The sequence below is a fragment of the Mytilus californianus genome, unplaced genomic scaffold (assembly GCF_021869535.1).
Source record: "Mytilus californianus isolate M0D057914Y unplaced genomic scaffold, xbMytCali1.0.p SCAF_10, whole genome shotgun sequence".
NCBI classification, from domain to species: Eukaryota; Metazoa; Mollusca; class Bivalvia; order Mytilida; family Mytilidae; genus Mytilus; species Mytilus californianus.
The window spans coordinates 56,778,843-56,800,376 of NW_026262582.1; the positions used below are offsets into that span (position 1 = coordinate 56,778,843).

A 21,534-nucleotide genomic window follows, 5' to 3' on the forward strand; every position below is an offset into this window, starting at 1 on the left:
TGCATTTCAATTATCAATATCTTTAAGCACACGAAAAGCCGTAACATAAATTATTACATATTTCAATATGCCGCTCTTCATTCGCGGCAAAAAAAGAATTGTTTTATTTCAACAAAACACGACGTGCACGAGAGTAACTTAGAAATAAATATGTAATGTCAGATGTACTTTAAATGACAATATGGATCTAAATAGACATTTCTTTTAATGATGCTTGCTAGTAAAATTCAATACAACTTTTAAACAAAAATTGAGTCTATATATTTGTACACTTTTAACACTTGGTTTTTTTAGGACGTTATTGCTGAAAATGACATTTAAAGTCCACTGCATTCGATCAAGTTGTCTAACTTAAAAAAAAGACCGAGCAAAACATAATGTAATAACCGACATGTTTAAGTCAAGAACTATTTTAATGGCAACAGTGGCATTGATCACTTGCTGAATGATTTATTTAACAAAGCACCTGTATAAACAAATCACGAAAACTACAACCCTGGAACTGAAAAACTGTGTCTTTGGAATAACAACAATGATGGTAGTTTAATCCTTTTATACGATTCATTAATTGCATCATCATAGAACACAATATGATTACAGAATAGCTTGATCTTAACTTGTCACAATCTTTTATTTTTTTGTTTTTTCTTGTTGTTTGCATAAAAAGAATATCGGATTATATTCCTGGACATTCTAAAACAATTAAAGATTCACCGTCTGTATAAATTAAATTAAATTTCAACATCATTCTACAAACAAAATAGTCTTACGGAAATCTTCAACGCTGCATCTTTAGTATGCTTTAGTCGTCATACATTGCCATATTGATTTTACATTTTTTAACATCCTTTCTTTTCTTCAATGTTTGAACTCCATATCCTTCACATTCCTTCTAAACTTCTGACACACAATGGATACATTTCTATCATCACGTCCACGTTTTCATACCCATGAAACTGGGACCCAGTGTGACTTTGTTTCGGCTAGTTTTGCTATCGTGATCAGTTCAGATGCTGCTTTGGTCAAATTTTCGTTTATAATTACGGAGTCAAATAGGTGACAATATTTCTGCTCTAGCTTCATTGAAGTCTGTACTATGTCATCGAAATCAGAAGACTGTAAAAATTAAAAAAAAAATAAAAATAAATGCTATAAAATCAGAAATATCCCTCTTAAAAATCAGTACAGATATACCAAGCTTAAGATTTAGTTCACCAGTCGCGCGTTTTGACTAAATATAATACATATCAGTTGTGTCGTTAAACAGTTCGTTTAAAGCAGTTCATTTGGCTTCTGTCCAAAAGGACAATTTAATTCAGTATGTACGATAGTTTTCATCTGGAAAGCTTCATATCAAAGGATTAAGTGTGGTATAGATATAAAAAGATGATGGATAAAAATAATTTAGATTCTACAACTCTTGTTTGTATTGAAAAATTTCATGAGTGAAACTTAATAATTCAAATAATGGACGTTTCGAACCACTGGTTATTGGCATATATTAACCCAGAGAGAAAGTGAGTACATCGGCAGTGGTTTCCATCAAATGTGTACCAATTTAATATATGATGTGTTTTGCATCTACGAATTGTGCCTGTTCAAGCATTCATGGGATGAAACAAATTGTGTAAGATCTTTTTGAGAAATATTATTTAGATCATGCTATACAAATAAAAAGAATAAATGTATCCATTACCATAAATGGGCGTGCATTCCCTTCAAATACGAAGACAGCATTGTGTCTTTGTCTTGTTCTTTGTATCTGTTGGAATGGTGGAGATTTTATAAAAATCACATAAGGCTTTATTTCAGCAGTCCTAAGAAACCTCAATGCCTACAAATTATAAAAAAAATGTTATAGTAACAAACGTTTTGGGTTATTCAAAAGAGCTTTGTTGCTGATGAAACGCTCGTCGTGGGTTTTCAAATTAAACACCACTACATTGCTGTCATTTTGTCACTCACAAAACTAATTTAATCCCTTTGTTAATCAATACAGGATGATTCAACAAAAATTCCTTACTATAAGGTAATATATATTTAGGTTTAAAGACACAGGTAATGAAAAATGCATACTAGTAACTAAATTAAAAGTAAAACATAAAACTTTTGCCTCAAAACATCAAAACAATAATGATTTTTTTTTAAACTAAGATAATCAATGAAAGTCATACAGATTGTTTCCTATATGGCTCAATAATAATTATCGACTTAATAAGGGTATTTATGGATCAAAATCAATCAAAAGCTGGAACATTGTGTAATGAAATAAAGAATAGTTATTCAAACATTAAAATTATTTTATTTCTCAGGTACATTTCAAATAACACTTCACTTCTTTTTTTAAGAATTTGTAGCTGGGTGATGGATTCAATCGAATCAGGTAATGAGTTCCAATCCTGCATTGCATTATGATAAAATATTATTTTTTTCGATGTCTCCAATTTTAGTTGTATAGTTATGACTTCTCTAACCCCAACTCCCACTTCCCTCCCCACTACTCCCTTTTTATACAATATAACTAAATTTCAAATTAGTTTTAATGATTATGTTATAAAATCGCACAATAGCATTCAACATTTAGGCATTGGCATTGATGTAGACCATTATTTATCTATCTGGTGAACAATCAACAATATTTTCAACAATGTTTATGTATATAATTTTAATTTTCTCTTTGAACTTTTAATCAACTTAAATTTATATTAATGCACACATGAAGTTACATATACTATGTTGATATATGATTTTACGATATTCAGTTACTAATAATTCGTTATATATTTACTTATCCCGAGAATTTCATTCAAACTAAACTACAATAAACCTATGTTTACAATTAAACTGCAAAATATGTGAATAGTACAAACAGACATTTTGAATGTTTTGACAATTAATGGATCTGTAGAAATGCTCGAGGCCAATAGTTTAGTGAAACTGAAATAAATGTTAAAACACTGAATAAACCGAAATAAACATGATATACGTTATAAAGCTTTACAGAGATACTGAAGATGCTAAAGCACAATCCATTTTAAAGATACTTCTTAAGAAAAAGATGTAGAAATGCATTTTCCATCTCTAAATCACAGTCATATGCAAAGGTGGAAGACAAATATTTACCTGAGAATTTGGTGTTAAAACACACACTTTCCCTGAGTTTATCACAGACAGAATTGAATCTTTTCTCGTTCCATATAAGTTTCCCTTGAATTCGCCGTGCTCAATGAATCTAGAAAACAACTTGCAGGTTATAAGCTATTTAAATTATTGCAATTTACAAGTGGCAATTTAAACCTCCCTTAAGCGGACACATAATCTGTATATATAAATTAGATAGGAAACATTATCAAGAAAATTATCTAAATAAAAAAAACATCCAAGCAATTAAAGCTAGAAAGGTACATCACAAAAGAAAGAAAAAATGTAATACAAGGGGAAAATCCGAAACCTATCAGTTTCTTCTTTATTCTATGATAATGTAGAGGTTATCTGTAAATATCAAATACATGTACTATTGTCTTTGGAATTTATCAGCCTACATGCGGCCATTGTTGAACACATTTCAACAAATTGTAAAGAATGTATAATTAAAGCGTGGTCTAACTTGGCTATCGTAATGTTTCGTAAGATTTTGTCTCCTGTACATCCACATGCATTCAGCCCATATTCGATTGTAGTTTTTGCTACATGCAGTTTATGTTTATTACTTTAAACAAAATATGTTGATATACGTTTTACCAAAATACCATTGATTGATCATAAGCGGTTTCCTTTATACTAACCTAGTCGTAAACTTTACAAAAGTTTTAAAGTCAATAGACAAAGGCTGAGGGGGCTGGTCCAAATAATCTCCATTAAAATGCACACCAAATATCATTGTGGTCACCTCAAACTGTCCTAATCACGACTTTTAATAATAAATGATAAGATAACCAAAAGTTTAAGTGGGCGTGGCCAAGTGATGTTCATGATAATGCCAATGCTTATACAACTTCATACCAAATACCATTGACCTATCAATAGTGGTTCAACAACTGACCTAATCACAAACTGATGTATGTAAAAAATGAAAACAACAATTTAAAAATTTCATGCGTCCGAAGCTCTTTTCTTGATTTGCCTTCATCAGGAACGCCCAATGCATAATATTTGAAAGCCAAGAATGCATAAGAACCGAAATAGTTGAAGAGCTTAATGTGCAAAGTGGACCTAAAATAATAGTGGTTCCCCTTAACCTGCCGTAATCAGAAACTTATACATTGTTGACGCCGCCGACGCCGACGGTGTTGAAACCTTAGTTTCGTCATAGTTTATAAATTTATAAACGGAAAATCTTACAACTAAGCAATATTTTCAATGTAAATAGACCAAGACTGAGGGTGCGGGGCCAAATTATCTCAATGGAAATTGAATGTCCCAATGCTTATACAACTGCACGCCAAATATCATTGACCTACCAATAGTGGTTCCCCTAAAACTGCCTAATCAGAAACTTATACATTGTTGATGCCGCCGACGCCGCCATAAACAGCATGTCCAATCTCGTTTTTCGACTCCGCCGAGGCAAGACAAAACAAATAACATGTTAAAAGCAGATTAACTGATAGTAGCAGTTTACTTTTAGAAGTTACTTAGAGAAGTGTGGGGTTGAATCTTGTTTGTTGTCATTTACTAGTACTCTATATTGAATTCCATTTTGCTTAACCTCAAAAGACAGTCTCCTTGGAAAGAACTGAGATATTCACCTCTTCGCGGTCTTTATGCATGAGAACCTACAACTTCTTAGTATAAAAAATGAAAACTTTAATTCATCATTTAGTAAAACATAGAAAAAAATAACAGTTATTAACTGTTCATTTGACGTTACGAAATGAGTATTATTATCGGAGCTGTATGTATACCACGGATACAACTGATTGAGTAGAAACTGTTGTTTTGGTGGGGATCGTGTTGTTCGAGTTCGATCTTTAGTTTTCTGTTCAGTGTTTTGTGGATTGATTTTCTATTATTTGTATTTTATCATATAGTTTTTTTGTTTTTCTATGACTTATGTTTGTTGATTACTTCGAATTATCTTCTCCTGCTTTTTAGTCCTTATAACTTCAATTCAATACTTGACATACAATAGCAAGTGCTTACCTGTGTGCTACGAGTGCACTTTCCATCTCATCCCTGGTTATAAAGTGGTATTCTACACCATCTAACTCTGTAGGTTTCTTTGGACGAGATGTAACTGTTGGTCATAATTTGAATATACAATTACCATATTCATGTGAGCTTATATATTTTATCATGTCGATCAAATAAAACTTGAGAGGCATCATTTTACAAATTTAAATTGAGGAATAGACTTTATATTGACAATTCATGATTTTTTTTCAAATTTTTTCTCAGATATTAAATGTTGATTCTTTGAATTTTAATCAGTGAAATACTGATTAGTTCATATAACACCTGTTCTCTTAAGAAAGTTTTACTACAATATCCAGGCTGATATATTAGAATTGTCACAATCAAGAAGGATAAAACATCAGCTAATATATTCGGCGTCAATACTCAAGTTGATGTACCTTTTATTTGTAATTTGAAAATATCAAAAGAGAGTTTGTGTGATTGCATCTTCCAATATGCATTATTCTAAAAATATTCAGTGCACTAGCACGTTTTTCTTTAGATGTAATGTTCCATAATGTATACATCATAAGATCAGATAAAATTTAAATACAACGTGTCACAATTCTGAAGTAGATCTTGTCTTACGTTTTTTGACTGGGTGTTGGTTTCAATGTTAACCAACGGGTGACGATATAAACTTGTGACTTCAAATAATTGGGGGAAAATTATCATGAAGAGCCTAAATACTAACAAAATCAGTCTTAAATAATTCGATTTGTTACTGGTTACGTTGTGTCAGTTTGATAATCTATTATATAATATGTGATTAAATCGACACTAGCAAAAATAATGTCAATGTAGAAATGTAGAACATGAGGAAAAAAGTCGGAAACATGATAAAGTCAAATGTTATACACACATCTTTGATAATGATATCGCCAAGCTATTTTTCATGAAATGTAGTATTGGACAAAATTTAGTTTACTTACACGGTACAACATCTTCAAAATGACCAGGATTGGAAACCATCAGTCTTCGTTTCAACTCGTTCCTTCCAACTTTAGGAGCACCTTATTCACATAACATTATATTGTTAAAACAGTTTATATGCTAATAAAGTTACACTACATTTTCAAATGGCTTCACATGGACTCTTATTTTATGTAACAGTCGTCCATGTTATCGTCCCTTTCTCTCTTTTTTCGAACATAAATTTTAGCACAATAAAGTGTTACTATTCGCAGGGTGTGATGATTTTTTTGTAATACATGATAAGATATTTCAGTAAACAGACGTCAAACTTGCTATTCAGTATACAATTCACTTATAATTGCACAAAACAACCGATACAAAATACATCATTAATATTGTACGGGGTATCCAAGTAGGTGTTAATGGTGCATACTGTTATTGATAATCAGATTAGACATGGAAACTACGTTTCAGTTCCTCAAATCATTTGATAATGGAGGCACGTTTCTCTCAATGAACATTTTCCATTCCTGTCAGTTATAGTCATTTGTTAACAGTATCATACCCATTTGTAAATACAAGATGTCATAGGATTGACAGTGTGGTCGAAATGCATTAGATAGATTTGGTTATTTTTTGTTTTCAACAGGTTTGTAAATTGATGTTTGATATCTCATACTTTAAATCTATATTAAAACTTTACAACCTATTTCAATATCAAATTACCAATCAGCACCAATGGACGTTTATTTTTAGAATTAGGAGGTAGTAGTTCAACATCTTCATAGGTAGGTATCTCTCCAAGGTCAAAATCGGAGTTTAGGACAGCATGATACATCATCTTCCTGACTCGCCTCGATCGGACGCTCTTTGGACTTATCCTGCACGGACTTATCGATCCTTAAATGAATTAACAAAGCAATGCTATATATAAGTATTTGTAAATAAACTTGAGATTCAGGAATACTTATACCGAAAAAGAGACCACAAAAAAAGAAAGATCATATCATAGGAAACATGTGTACTAAGTTTCAAGTTGATTGGACTTCAACTTCATCAAAAACTACCTTGACCAAAAACTTTAACCTGAAGCGGAACAGACAGATGGACAGACGAACAGACGAACGGACGGACGAACAGACGGACGGACGGACGAACAAACGAACGAACGGACGCACAGACCGAAAAACATAATGGCCCTCTACTATCGAAGATGGGGCATATAAAGGAATAACTCTTTTGCTTCCCATTTATATCCAGTTACATTTTTTATCTCCAAAACAATGAATAAACCCCAATTGCACAAATAATAGTTTGATTCATAAACAAGTAATAAAAGGTAGTTTAGTTTTAGAATAAGATAAAATGTTACAAAAACACCATTTGCCAGAAGTAAATAACAAATCTGTGGTTTAGTCAGAAACGTATTCACAATAGCAACCCTATTAGATAATCCATTGGATTCTCGCTTAAACAGCATTTAACTATCTTAATATTGTACCGGTGGTTATTAACAAATAATAAGTCCATTTTACATTTGATTATGATAATATTCATGACGACTCTACAATATTTACCGGTATATGTAAATATATGTACCGGTGGTTATTAACAAATAAAAAAAAGTCATATTTACATTAATTAATATAATATCCATGTTGACTATATAATATTTACTGATATATATGTAAATATATGTACCTACGTGCTCCCCTGCGATTGCTCTCCTCCTCGACATTCTCAGCATTCTTGAGTATTTCTCTCCTGTCAATATAGAAAAAAACAATATTCTTTCGAGCAGTTGATCAAAGAACTATGTGGGTTATGTTCTGCCTCCAGGCTAAGTATGGGAAAAAATATCAATTGAACAGAACTTTCATTTTCAGTTCACAAACATGGGATGGTTATTTATATTTATATGTCATATTTACGATCCTTCAACTCTATCTTCCTAAAATGCATTTACTAGGGTATATAACATACCAGGCAATCATTTTAATACAGATGCCCCTGATAAAGATTTATATGTTAAGAACAATGTTCAAGCAGAAAAAACTGTTAATCATGCATGTTAATCGCGATTCACATTTTCATATGCGATTAAGAGCTTGCCTCTATCATGTCTATCGTTCAAAACCGTATAATGATATTTATTCTGAATATTATTCTAATATCTTAGTAGGTCAGTATATATGTTATCGTATTGATGTGAATGAAGTCGGCCTGAAAACTCCTTTCATTCTGACATTCTTACAACAGTATAAGTGTATTGTTGTACTTATTCATTTACTCCATTTTTTTAAAAACCACCAGCAATAGCATGAATGTAGTTTAGAATGATAAGACTAATAATATTTCAATATTGTACTTATTCATTTACTCCATTTTAAAAAAAAAAACACAAGCAATAGTATGAATGTAGTTTAGAATGATAAGACTAATAATATTTCAACAGAAGATATTTGTTTTCGTAAAAAACATATGTGCGTTCTACCTTTCTTGTAGGAGTCTGGCTGGAATAAGACCTGCTCTTGTCTCTCCTGCTTTCTTTGCTTGCCACCAGAGAGGGTCTTCTTGTGATACAATATATAAAATATCGCCTTTCTGGAAAGACAGTCCCGCGTGGGGGCAGGGTATCATTTGATCATCAAACGGATTGTAATCAAATAGTGCTCTGACTTTTGTCTGCAAAAATATATAAAAATTAATCAGCTTGTTTAACCTTCTTTTTATATGTTTATATCGTATACTCGTCATGCTAGTTATCAAATATGAAAAGAACATCTATCTGTTTTCGATTAAAGGGATGTTCCTCAAATTGTTAAAAAAAAATGCAGTCAGGAATATATTTCTTCAAAACAAATTTTATAACATTATAATAAATTGGGAATGGAAACCGGGAATGTGTCAAAGAGACAACAACCCGACCAATCAGCAGAAAACAGCCGAAGTCCACCAAAGGGTCTTCAACACAGCGAGACAATCCCGCCCCCAGAGGCGGGCTCAGTGCATGGAATGACCTTCAGGTTCGCTTATGATCAAAATTTTGGGAAATACACCAAACGTTTATTAGTATTAAAAAAGTATCAAAACAGACGAATCTGTCAAAATTCTATTTTGTCTGAAGGACAAATAGTTTCAATAACTTAATTTCAGTAGAATCTTTTCACTGAAAAGTTGCGATTAAAATGAACTCTTAACTCAAGCAAGCACAAAACATTTACCTCGAGGTAAATCGTATATATTTCTAAACATTTAAAACTTACACTGCTGCTTCTTTGATCCTTCGCCAGTCGTGTTCTTGTGCCAAGTTTCATAGATACTGCTCCTTGTAACTCTGACTAAAACGTATAATTCAATGGATTTAAAAAATATATGTAAAAATATACATCACACATGTTAAATTCAACGAGAACTCATTGGCCATTTTACTTCTGGCGATAACTTTTCAAACCTTATTTTAATATATTTATGTCTCAAATAAATATCATATTGTATGTGTTATGGAAACAAACCAAAAAGAGTATTTTAACCAATAGCAGTCGTCATGTGTTTAATGTAACAGAATGAGATAAATACGCAAGGAATAAACGTTGACAGACTGCAAGGCAATCGTCGTATTGTTATAATGTTATAGACGTAAACTACTCATGAGTCAGCTATTTTCTTATGCGGAAACGGGAGGGATAGAGGGTGGGATGAACGGAAATGGCATTGGATATTCTGAATTAAACTGCTATTAATATTCTAATTGATACGACAGAGTTATAGTTCATTCATAATGACAAAATGTAATAAAGGAAAAAAAGAGTTGCATTGGAATCTATTGACACACTTACAACAATCTGACTGGTCTATGCTCAATAAAATACACTTACTTATTACTTAAGAAAATATACCCTACCAAAATTTCTGTCATATCCTTGGGATCTTTTCCATGGAACGTTATTCCGTTAATTTCCTTCACCTCATCTCCAACGTTGATTAGACCTTAAATTAAATATTACAAACTATTTGGTGTAAAAAATTAACATTGCATATGCAAAATAAGTGAAATTGGCTCTACCTCTTATGAAAAAAGATTCCTTGGTGTCATTACACCTAGTTCGTCTTAAAATGAAGAGGCTGTTAAAGTTTCTCTTTTGCCACTACATGAGAGTCTGTGCACATTTAACGGAAAACTTGCTAAAGTGGTGTAATCAAAACTCACAAAGTCATATTAAACGAAACAATAGACATCAATTTGAAAATCAAAATTATTTTATACAATTGTATTTCAATGGAGGAAACATAGAAAATCCAGAATAAGTGTCATTGTAAATCAAATTAGGTTTGTTAATATCAGTTGACTAGATTTTTCATAGTTTTGTCCTACACTAATGCAAAATAATAAGCAATGTATGTAGACTATAATAAAAATTTAAGACATATTTTATAAGTCCTTATTAGTATTAAACATTAAAAAGTTACGATGCAACAATGAGAATGAATTATAAATTACGTACCACTTCTGTGTGCAGCACCACCATGTAAAATCCGAGCGATTTCTATTCCTCCTGTAACATCATTCAACTGTAGTGTTATACCCTATAGGAATAAAAAACGATACTCTTGTAAAAGGACGACGTCAGAGGGAATTTAATTTTATCATCGATATAAGTTGTAGGCGTCTTATTTGATCAAGGTTTATCTTTTTACAGCAAATTTAGGACTAATATTAGTTCACCATTCTTCTTAAAAGTCAGTATTTTATAATCTCTAAAAAGTGGGGTATTTTAGTAAAAAAAAATTACTATAAACAAAGCACACAATCAGATCTTTTTGAAAAAATAACACAATTTATATCACTTTTTCTTGGGCTATAATTAAAAGGGGCATTAGGAGTTAAATTCATGTCCACCGATTTGAATTAAATTCTCATATTTAATTTATAACATATTAAAACGTATATCCAATTACAAAAAGAAACAATCAACAATGCATGGACTCGCAATAATTATCTTTTCGTGCGTATTTTACACCAGGCACCATCTAATTATCCATCGAGATGACCTGCCAAGACTGCCGACGATTATATAACCCGATATAAACATAAATATAAATAGATAACGAGTATGCAATCAGATTGTTCTAGGTCTGTTTCATGTTAAAGGTTAAAAACATATGCAAATCATCGTTTTACCTGTATAAGAATGATATTTTGAGGGCCGGGTCATTCAACGAAAAAGTTATTCCTAGTGTCTCCCTTGTTTCACTTTTCAATGTTGAAATATTTTTCCTTTTAAAGAATGAACATGCTGACCTCACAATACATGCGCAAAAAGGTCAAATTAAGGTTACATGAATACAGATTTAAACAGTTGAATTATTGACCTGCCGATGTCAATTATACATCAGTGATATTTTTTTAGCCTATTTTGACGAAATTGGGTCAATCTGAAATATTATTTCTTTATTCCGTTTTTAAAGATGCTTGCAACAACAAAATTATATCGTATTTTATTTTTTTTTGTCGAATTCGTAGCTAATGTCCCTTTGAAATAACAACATACAAGATAATAGTTACTCGTATAAAATTAAATACAGACATTTCATACTGATGACTAAATATAATAGCACTCTAGAAAAACTATGTACTTTGTTCTTGACATTATCAAGGCCATTCAAAGTTAATAATATCTCATTAGTTGTATGAAATATGTCTGCAAATGTGATTAAAGATAATAATTTGTTCAATTATTGGACAAACAAACCAAAGAGATAACTGATGTTACAAAACTTCATCGTCTTTTGAACATAAAAAATACACAACAAAAGAAAATCCAATTAGAAGTCAACATACGTTCTTCAACAATAGTAACAATAATATATGCTAAACTCTAAATTGCCCACATTCAAGACAACTTGTAAATTAAACAAAATAATTATAAATCAACAAATAATCTGCTATAACCAGCAAATAATCTAAAAGGGAAACAGTATGCTGACGCACTTTCTTACATACTGTTTATGAGTATTTAGTATTCTACTCCTTATTTTCTCAATCAGATAATAAATAAAATGTCAATAAACACGGGAACAAAAAGCAAGGGTTTCTTTAGCTAAATCTTACCAAAGGCTCGTTACTTTTGACAAGTTGTACAAGTTTGATTGTTTCTTCCTCTTTGTCTGGTGTTCCAGCCAGACTACTTATATCTGGTTCATATTCTTTGAGTGCAATGTTGTCATGGGAATACAGTAAGGCCTGAAAGGAATTATTATAAACTGGTGTGATATATTTTGATAACATCCTATATAAAGTATCTGCAAAGATTTTATACCATCTGTCGTTCGGTTTAAAATCGTCATCAAATTGCAATGTTTTTCTCTTCGTTTACTTTTTATTGGTGTTATCATTATTTGTCTATATACATATTTGATATCTTGGCTCTCGAGTCACTACATTTCTATTTTCTATTTCGCCTATACTCCTGGTCTTACAGTAAAATCGTCAGCTTTAACCTCAAAACGTATTCATACTGATAGAGTTTTCAAAAGGCAAAAAATATAAATGATTCAAACAGAATAACAAAGGATGCAATTGAATACATTTATAAAATAGATGGAGGGGTATAATTGTCTTACTAGACTAACAAATGGATGGAATGGGGTTGGCTGAATTTATTGGTAAAGAATTTAAATTTGGAGATGACTTTCATTGGTTCGTTGGTGGGTACATTTGACATTATTATTGAAAAGGACAAAAATATGTAATAAAATAAACGGCTTTATAAAAAACAGCTCTCCAACAGATACCAAATGACGTAGAAGTTACAAACTATATGTCACCGTTTGTCCTTCAACAATCGGCAAATCTATGTCTCAAATTACTTTTTGCTTTCGGGATCTGCCAGACAAGGATGTCCTATAGTCCTTTTTTTATATATATTTTGCAAGCAGAGCCCATGAAATGTGAAATAAGGACAGAAAAAAAAACATTAAAGCATTATACTGCGTCGGGCAGAAGATGGAAAGACTATAGAAACTAGTAAAAATATGTTTGAAAACGACACACAACATTTCAATAAAAATATAAAATTATGTTAAGCAATGAGTTGAAATATTAACTAAATATGAAAAGGCGCAAGTTGTAGAATGAACCATAAAAAAAGGGCCAACTATTGGAGAAAATAACAGAAAACGACATACTTTAAAAAAAGATAAATTGGACAACAGTCGAACAGACATGATTACACTAGGCATTAACCATGGTTATTACATTGACAACGATACAAATTGTAAATCAATATTAGAAAAGGTACAAGACTGTGTACAGGTCTGATTGAGTACGAAACACGACTTACTGTCTGTCTGAATAACACAAAAAAGAATTGAATAAGTTAATATGGGATCTCATATGGGATAGCAAAACGAATCAGGTAGACCGAGAGGCATGTGATTTAAAAGTTCACAAGGGGGTATAAATACGAATTTGGATAATAGAATAGAAATCAAGATTTGATATTATTCACTGGACAGCACACTACAACTTCACCTCAGTCTGTAACATTTGTTTTAGTCTTTCGTTTGCCCTTGCCTCTGATCGGACCCATATGAGCATGCGACCGCAATTCCAAGCTAGCCTGCTATATGTTTAAATAATGATTTTTGAATCATATATTTATGATCTTGCAAACATTTCGTCATCAATGTTAATTATACTTTACCTGCATATGAGGCTTAGAAAGTAGATTAAGTAACTCATCTGCTTCTGCTTGCTCTCTGTAATGTCTAAGTACGCAGTATGTCTAAAAACAAAATCTTACGTAATTTTTTTTCCATTATGATGTATATTGATTTCATTTTTGATTTAGTTTTTGATTTGTACGCAAGTGGGTTTTTGATTTGTACACAAGTGGGTTTTTGATTTGTACACAAGTGGGTTTTAGTTTTAGTACGCAAGATCATTCAACAGATATTTAAATTACTGCTTTAATACATATTGCTGTTTCCAAAGAGATATAACATTTTTCTCAATCCAGATAAAGTTAATTATTCTTTTCTTAAATTGCTACACGTACATTATTTCGTCAGCTAAAAGCTATATGTATATATAGAAAAGCAACTCTTAATCGTTCTTCTTATAAGCTTAATACACGTTCAGGCCGATATTGAAAAAAAATTACTTCCTATGTTTTTCTAGATTATGACTACTCACATTTGCTGCCAAGGCGACACTAGACTTAGTAACAGGTCTCAGTCGTTGTGCCGTAACAAGACAAAGCCTTCTATAGAGCTGTCAAAATAATATGGTACATTTAAAACGTGCCGTAACAAGACAAAGCCTTCTATAGAGCTGTCAAAATAATATGGTACAGTTAAAACGTGCCGTAACAAGACAAAGCCTTCTATAGAGTTGTCAAAATAATTTAGTACAGGTAAAAAGTGAACGAGAGTAGTTCAAATGCTATTATTGTTAAATACAAAAGATTGTCATGAACATTCTTCAAAAAAAGTTGGAATGAAAATAGTTAGAAGAACAGACAAAACCCTGGCTCAAGAAAAAAATCCTAACAGATAAACAACAGTCCACAGAATCTACACCGAAAACCAAAATTTGAGCAATAATATCGACACATAGTGTACTGTTTGTTGTTGTACTTCTGTCCGTTGTCCTAGTTGTTAAGAATACTGGACATACAGAAGGGGGATTTCGCAACATTCTCAAATGAAAATGTATTTTGTTTGTATATTGCGTTGATGTACAGACTCTTAACTTTTTTATGTGTATAAAATAAGAAGATGTGGTATGTTGGCAAATGAGACAACCCTCAAAAAGAGACTAAATGAAGTAGAATTAAACAACTATAAGGCAACGTTAACCCTTCAACAATGAGAAAAACCCATACCGCATTGCAAGCTATAAAAGGCCGCCGAAATGAAAAATGTTGAATAATTGAAACGAGAAAACTGACGGCCTGATTTATATACAAAACAAAAAACGAAAGGCAAATATGATATACAATAACAAACGACAACCACTGAATTACAGGCTCCTGACTTGGGAATGGCGCATACAGAATGTGGCTGATTTAAACATAGATATTTTTCCTTTGTGGCGCAGTTAAACGTAGATATTTTTCCTATGTTGCACGGTTAAACATAGACATTTTTCCTTTGTGGCGCGTTTAAATGTAGATATTTTTCCTCTGTGGCGCGGATAAACGTAGATATTTTTCCTGTTTATCATAATAATAAATTTTATTTTATTATTCTGTCACATACTGATTGAACATTATACAATGACATAATAAAAATATACATTAAAACAATCAGTACCCAGCCATAAGATTGGCTTATGAGACACATATCTACAAAACATTTCACATTTAAATATATGTAAATATAACATTTCCTAAAATTTGTTTTTTGTACAATTTCAAAAAGATTTATCATTTAAATAATTTCAAATTCAATCAAAAATTCATTTAATAAATTAAATTATAAATTATATAGATAAAAATTATTATTTATTTCATTTAAATATCACATGACTCTAAAAGTAGTAAAATTTAAAGGTTACTAAAACTATAAAAATACTCTTGCTTAAAAATGCTTGAATTTCAGGACAATTCATCATTTCAACTTATTTCTGATCATCGTCTAAAATAGCAAAATTTCAATATAATTTGAACATTCAGAAAATAAAAGCCATCTCAAGTCATCATAAAGAGAACAATTTAAAAGGAAGTGTTTTTCAGTTTCAACACAATTGTTCGTACAAAGCACACAAAGTCTGTTATGAACTGGAATTGGCGGCCTGGCATACCTTCCGGTTTCGATGGCTAGCGGTAGCGATCCGGCGCGGAACAGAGCCATAACGCGTTTATGTTGTCTATGTATTAACATTGTAACATATAGTTCAGTATTTCGTTTCTGTTTAAATTGTCTATAAGTACGTAGTTTATTACCGTTTTGGTGTCAACGGTCATTAAAAAGTTCGTATTACTACTATCTTGTGCCTTCTCTGTATTACAATATTTTTTTTCACACAGCGATAATCCTTGTTCTTTAATTGTATCAAGTATAATTATCGTAAATTTGGTTTTTTTTATTGCCTACCATCTGTCTTTTTCTAGTAAGGGAGCTACCATTTGATTTTTTTGGGGGGTGGGGTTAGGATGAAAAATGTTGTCCTTTTTATTGTTCACTCTTTTTTTTTTAAGTTTATCCTTTTTTTACATAAATTTTCATCCAGCCTTTTTTTTTTTGCCAAGTTGCTCATCCTGCCTTTTTTTTTACAAAAAACTCCTGTCCTGCCTTTTTTTCAAATTTCATCCTAGCGATTAAAATTCTATTACCATCCAAAGTTTGAAAAATGAACAGTTTTCGACGATTATTCAACGAATAAAGTTCCAGAACTCCGCAATGTCATACCAGGAATTTATATTAAAGAAATGAGCTTATTTCAATAGATATAAACAAGTCACTAAAGTTTCATGAAAACTGCTCAAAGCGTTTATGAGTTATTGTCATAAAACGGGAAAATCACCCCTTTTTATAAATAAAGTCCCAATACTCGAAAACGTAAAATCATAAATTTTTAAAAATCAAAAGGGAACGTATGTCAATATATATAAACAATTCACCAAAGTTTTATGAAAATTGCTCGAAGCATTTTTGAGTTATAGTCAGAAAACAGGAAATACCAAATTTTGTTATGTATAAAATCTCATAACTCGGAAATGTAAAATCTGAAATTTATGAAAATCGAGAGAGCTTACGTCAATAGATATGAACAATTCACCAAAGTTCCATGAAAATTGGTGAAAGTGTTTTTGAGTTATTTTCCGAAGTGTTGACGACGAACGGACAGACGGAGGGACGGACGGGCAACGGTATACCATATTACGTCCCGTAAACGGGCGTATAAAAATGAAGGTATTGAACCAAGAGTTCTAAGCGACGAAGTTTAAGTCATCGATCGAAAGTTTTACGGATGTCATTACGATTTTTACGATGGTTGATTGATTGTCGTTTACTTAACTGTCTGTTCTAAATAGCAATAGTATCTGGTATAGCTAAACACTGATAACGCTTCATTTGTCGTAGCCACAATTGTGACTTTTTTCCCCGTTTATCTGATCACCAAAAGCTATGTATATAACCGGATGCTTGCCGGTCATGAGCAAAGACGGGTGCCACTAGTAAAGTTTATCCTTATGAAATAAATGAGTCCATCGCTGTTTTTTTGTGGGGGTTGGTATTGCTCATTTGCGTGTAGTGGTTTTTTCCGTTTTTTGTTTCAAAATTTCAGACTTTATTTCCGACCGTGAAGTTATCTGTCTTTCTTCGACATATTGGTTGGTATCGTGCACAGAATTTGGTATCATACGTTTATTCATATAAAAATTAAAAGCCACTACGTGTTAAATTTATACTCCAATTCACTTGATGACTATGCCTGCAATGGACAGACATTTCTACACTCGAAAATCATTGTCATTAGTCCAATGTATGTTGATGTATTGAACCATATACAATTTACGTTGTAAATCAGTAGTAATGACTACTTATGTCAGACAATTTGTAGTAAAGACTATGTCTCTCAATTATTGTCCGGAATATTGATAACAATAAATCCAGGTTAATGGTGGTGTTTCCTATTTCCTGCTTTATTGCGTGTATGTTCACTGGAATACAATTTGTGAATGAACAAACTATTTCATTAAAGATTTTACTCTTTTCAGTTTGTCGATGCTTAACATTATGGTCAAATGACAAAATACAAAAAAAAATAATATAAGATTTGTATATACCATATACAACTCGTGATCAGTACTTGTATATCATCAATGATTGTTGTCCCATTAGCTTACATCATCATATGTCTTGAGTCTATACGATAGTGTGCGTTACAGACATAATCACTAGACATCCATAGGAAACTCACTTATGCCATCAACACAAAACATCAATACTTCAATGTGATGAATTGGTCTGTCCTAATAAACCTAAACTACATTTCCATACCATTTGTTTGTATATTAAGTCTTTACCAATAGGGCTATAGACTCGAAATGCTGTTTCATTGACCCATAAGTTCTCTTTATTCATAAGTTTATGTCAATAGTTCTACAAGTACTTGTGTACCCATTTTTTTCACTACTGTTACCCGGTACATATATAAAGTATCCAAATTCAAAACTAGAATCTGCATCCTATAAAATGTAACTACCGTGCTACGCGTATGTGTTTTTGTTAGTGTTGGGGTGAGGACGGAAGGGTGGTATTTTTTTTAATAGTATTTCACTCCAAAAACCGATGTTGACCAAGATATGGTGGAATAGTACCAACTTAATGGAAACACAGAAGTCACCATTGAGGCAATGAACACGTTTTGTTATATACATTTAAAAAAATTAATATTGGTTAAATTTCTTTTTTTCTCAAGTAACTGGAGGTGTAACTTTCTCAGTCAAAACTGATCTATTGAAAATGGTTTTGGTAGTTTGTTTCAGTTCACTTCATAGTTTTACATGTATTTATGTATTTGTCCTTCTTTTCCTGGCTTAAATCTACCTCGATCGTTCTGATAAGTTAAGTTTACATCTTAAATGTGTCCTTTTCATGTTTACTTCGGTTTGAATAATAATAACGCTGCTATATATCATTGACAATAATTATAAGACAGCAGCAGGAAATTCACTTAATCCTTCAACACTAGACATCATCACAAAGGACAGTGATTAATAGGTCTGGGTCTTCTAATGGTACTGCAAGGACAAGAGAAGTCTAAAGTTTCTAATGATACTTCAAGGACAAGAGAAGTATAAAGTTTCTAATGGTACTTCAAGGACAAGAGAGGTAGATTTAACACTACGAGTTAATAATATAGGATAAGATATCGCGTGGTGTTCGATTGCAAAAAATATAGAATCAAAGCTTAATAGAATCATTGAAGAGTGAAGAAAACCATAAGATTAAAACTGAGTTTCGCAATGTATAACCAAAGATATATACCAAATGTGAATGAAGAAAACACGTGTCTTAAAAGTCTCAAACCCATAATTTAAACTGTCAATCATACTCGATCGTAACATAAAAGTATTTTAAGAGGTGCCGATCACAATAATCATTTTTTAAAAACACATAGCATTAAAAAGGTGCTTACCTTCATTATAACTTGTATATCTGTTCCTCTGAAGAACTCTTACCTTCATTATAACTTGTATATCTCTTCCTCTGAAGAACTCTTACCTTCATTATAACTCGTATATCTCTTCCTCTGAAGAACTCTTACCGTCATTGAAACTTGTATAACTGTTCCTCTGAAAGACTCTTACCTGCATTGTAACTTGTATATCTCTTCCTTTGAAGAACTCTTACCTTCATTATAACTTGTATATCTCTTCCTCTGAAGAACTCTTACCTCCATTATAACTTGTATATCTCTTCCTCTGAAGAACTCGTACCTTCATATAACTCGTATATCTCTTCCTCTGAAGAACTCTTACCTTCATTATAACTTGTATATCTCTTCCTCTGAAGAACTCTTACAGTCATTATAACTTGTATATCTCTTCCTCTTGTGGCAGACAGGATTATTATGTAATTGTTATTTCCCTTGTTTAAAACTATAAATTTCATATTTCTTTATTTAATAATTTACATGATGCTTATTCAGTACATATTTGTTAAATTGAATAGATATTGATATTTGGAATTCATTGGTTAAAGATATTTATTTATATTCTAAAGTTTAGTATTTGCATCGTCGCAAATCATTTATAACCTTCTTTGAAAAACTGATACATTTCATATAACTGGTTTGGACTTATCATTTAGAATTGTCTGAGGACTGACGTTCAGTCCAACCTAGGAAAGCCGTGCTTTCCAATCACCCTTTAAGATTAGTGCATCTGCCATATGCCTTCTAAATACGGGCTAATATTGAAGGTATTGAATGCTCCATTTCTCTACTTTTGGGTTACATAATAAAAGTTGTATTTGTTGATTAAATTATATATTGTTTTCACTGTTTTTGGTTTTCATTTACATAGATATTTATATAGCATTTTTACATTTGGCATCCATCGTCTCCGTTTAATCAGTTCACAAACTAGAACAAGCTGTGGTCCGCATCCCCGTCTCTCCAGCAGAATTGATCATGCTACACTCTGAAGAACTCTTACCTTCATTATAACTTGTATATCTCTTCCTCTGAAGAACTCTTACCTTCATTATAACTTGTATATCTCTTCCTCTGAATAACTCTTACCTTCATTATAACTTGTATATATCTTCCTCTGAAGAACTCCTACTTTCATTATAACTTGTATATCTCTTCCTCTGAAGTACTCTTACCTTCATTATAACTTGTATATCTCTTCCTCTAAAGAACTCTTACTTTTTACCTTCATTATAACTAATATATCTCTTCCTCTGAAGAACTCTTACCTTCATTATAACTTGTATATCTCTTTCTCTGAAGAACTCTTACTTTTTACCTTCATTATAACTTGTATATCTCTTCCTCTGAAGAACTCTTACCGTCATTATAACTTGTATATCTCTTCCTCTGAAGAACTCTTACCGTCATTATAACTTGTATATCTCTTCCTCTGAATAACTATTACCTTCATTATAACTTGTATATATCTTCCTCTGAAGAACTCTTACTTTCATTATAACTTGTATATTTCTTCCTCTGAAGAACTCTTACCTTCATTATTACTTGTATATCTCTTCCTCTGAAGAACTCTTATCTCCATTGTAACTTGTATATCTCTTCATCTGAAGAACTCTTACCTTCATTATAACTTGTAGATCTCTTCCTCTGAAGAACTCTTACCTTCATTATAACTTGTAGATCTCTTCCTCTGAAGAACTCGTACCTTCATTGTAGCATGTTTATCTCTTCCAGGCTCAGAAGAACTCTTACCTTCATTATAACTTGTATATCTCTTCCTCTGAAGATCTCTTACCTTCATTATAACTTGTATATCTCTTCCTCTGAAGAACTCTTACCTTCATTATAACTTATATATCTCTTCCTCTGAAGAATTCTTACCTTCATTATAACTTGTATATCTCTTCCTCTGAAGAATTCTTACCTTCAATATAACTTGTATATCTCTTCCTCTGAAGAACTCTTACCTTTATTATAACTTGTATATCTCTTCCTCTGAAGAACTCTTACCTTCATTATAACTTATATATCTCTTCCTCTGAAGAATTCTTACCTTCATTATAACTTATATATCTCTTCCTCTGAAGAACTCTTACCTTCATTATAACTTGTATATCTCTTCCTCTGAAGAACTTCCTTAGGAAAACAGCATCTTGTTGACTTTGACACAACTGAGTCTGTATTTGTGGTAAACACTGAATCAGTTCCTGTGTGTCTGAAAATAACATCATATCTTGATAACTTCCTTGTACATATTTATTGATTTGCACTAG

General features: G+C 31.8%; 1 protein-coding gene across 17 annotated transcripts in view; it reads right to left on the reverse strand.

Annotated features, from left to right (window-relative positions):
- Positions 1 to 316: 316 nt before the first annotated feature.
- LOC127718889 (MAGUK p55 subfamily member 7-like) overlaps positions 317 to 21,534 on the reverse strand; it is a 37,560-nt gene continuing 16,342 nt past the window's right edge. Inside the window, exons 3-17 of one of the 17 annotated variants that reach the window (XM_052224954.1) lie at positions 21,358 to 21,476; positions 14,288 to 14,365; positions 13,797 to 13,877; positions 12,203 to 12,334; positions 10,596 to 10,677; positions 9,995 to 10,080; positions 9,357 to 9,431; positions 8,585 to 8,775; positions 7,796 to 7,854; positions 6,817 to 6,990; positions 6,108 to 6,188; positions 5,143 to 5,236; positions 3,124 to 3,232; positions 1,697 to 1,834; positions 317 to 1,116 (exon numbers count right to left, since the gene is read on the reverse strand). In XM_052224954.1, the coding sequence (XP_052080914.1) occupies positions 943 to 1,116; positions 1,697 to 1,834; positions 3,124 to 3,232; positions 5,143 to 5,236; positions 6,108 to 6,188; positions 6,817 to 6,990; positions 7,796 to 7,854; positions 8,585 to 8,775; positions 9,357 to 9,431; positions 9,995 to 10,080; positions 10,596 to 10,677; positions 12,203 to 12,334; positions 13,797 to 13,877; positions 14,288 to 14,365; positions 21,358 to 21,476 (1,673 nt within the window). In that variant the 3' untranslated portion in view covers positions 317 to 942. The other 16 variants (XM_052224962.1, XM_052224960.1, XM_052224961.1 and 13 more) reach the window with 16 other exon arrangements.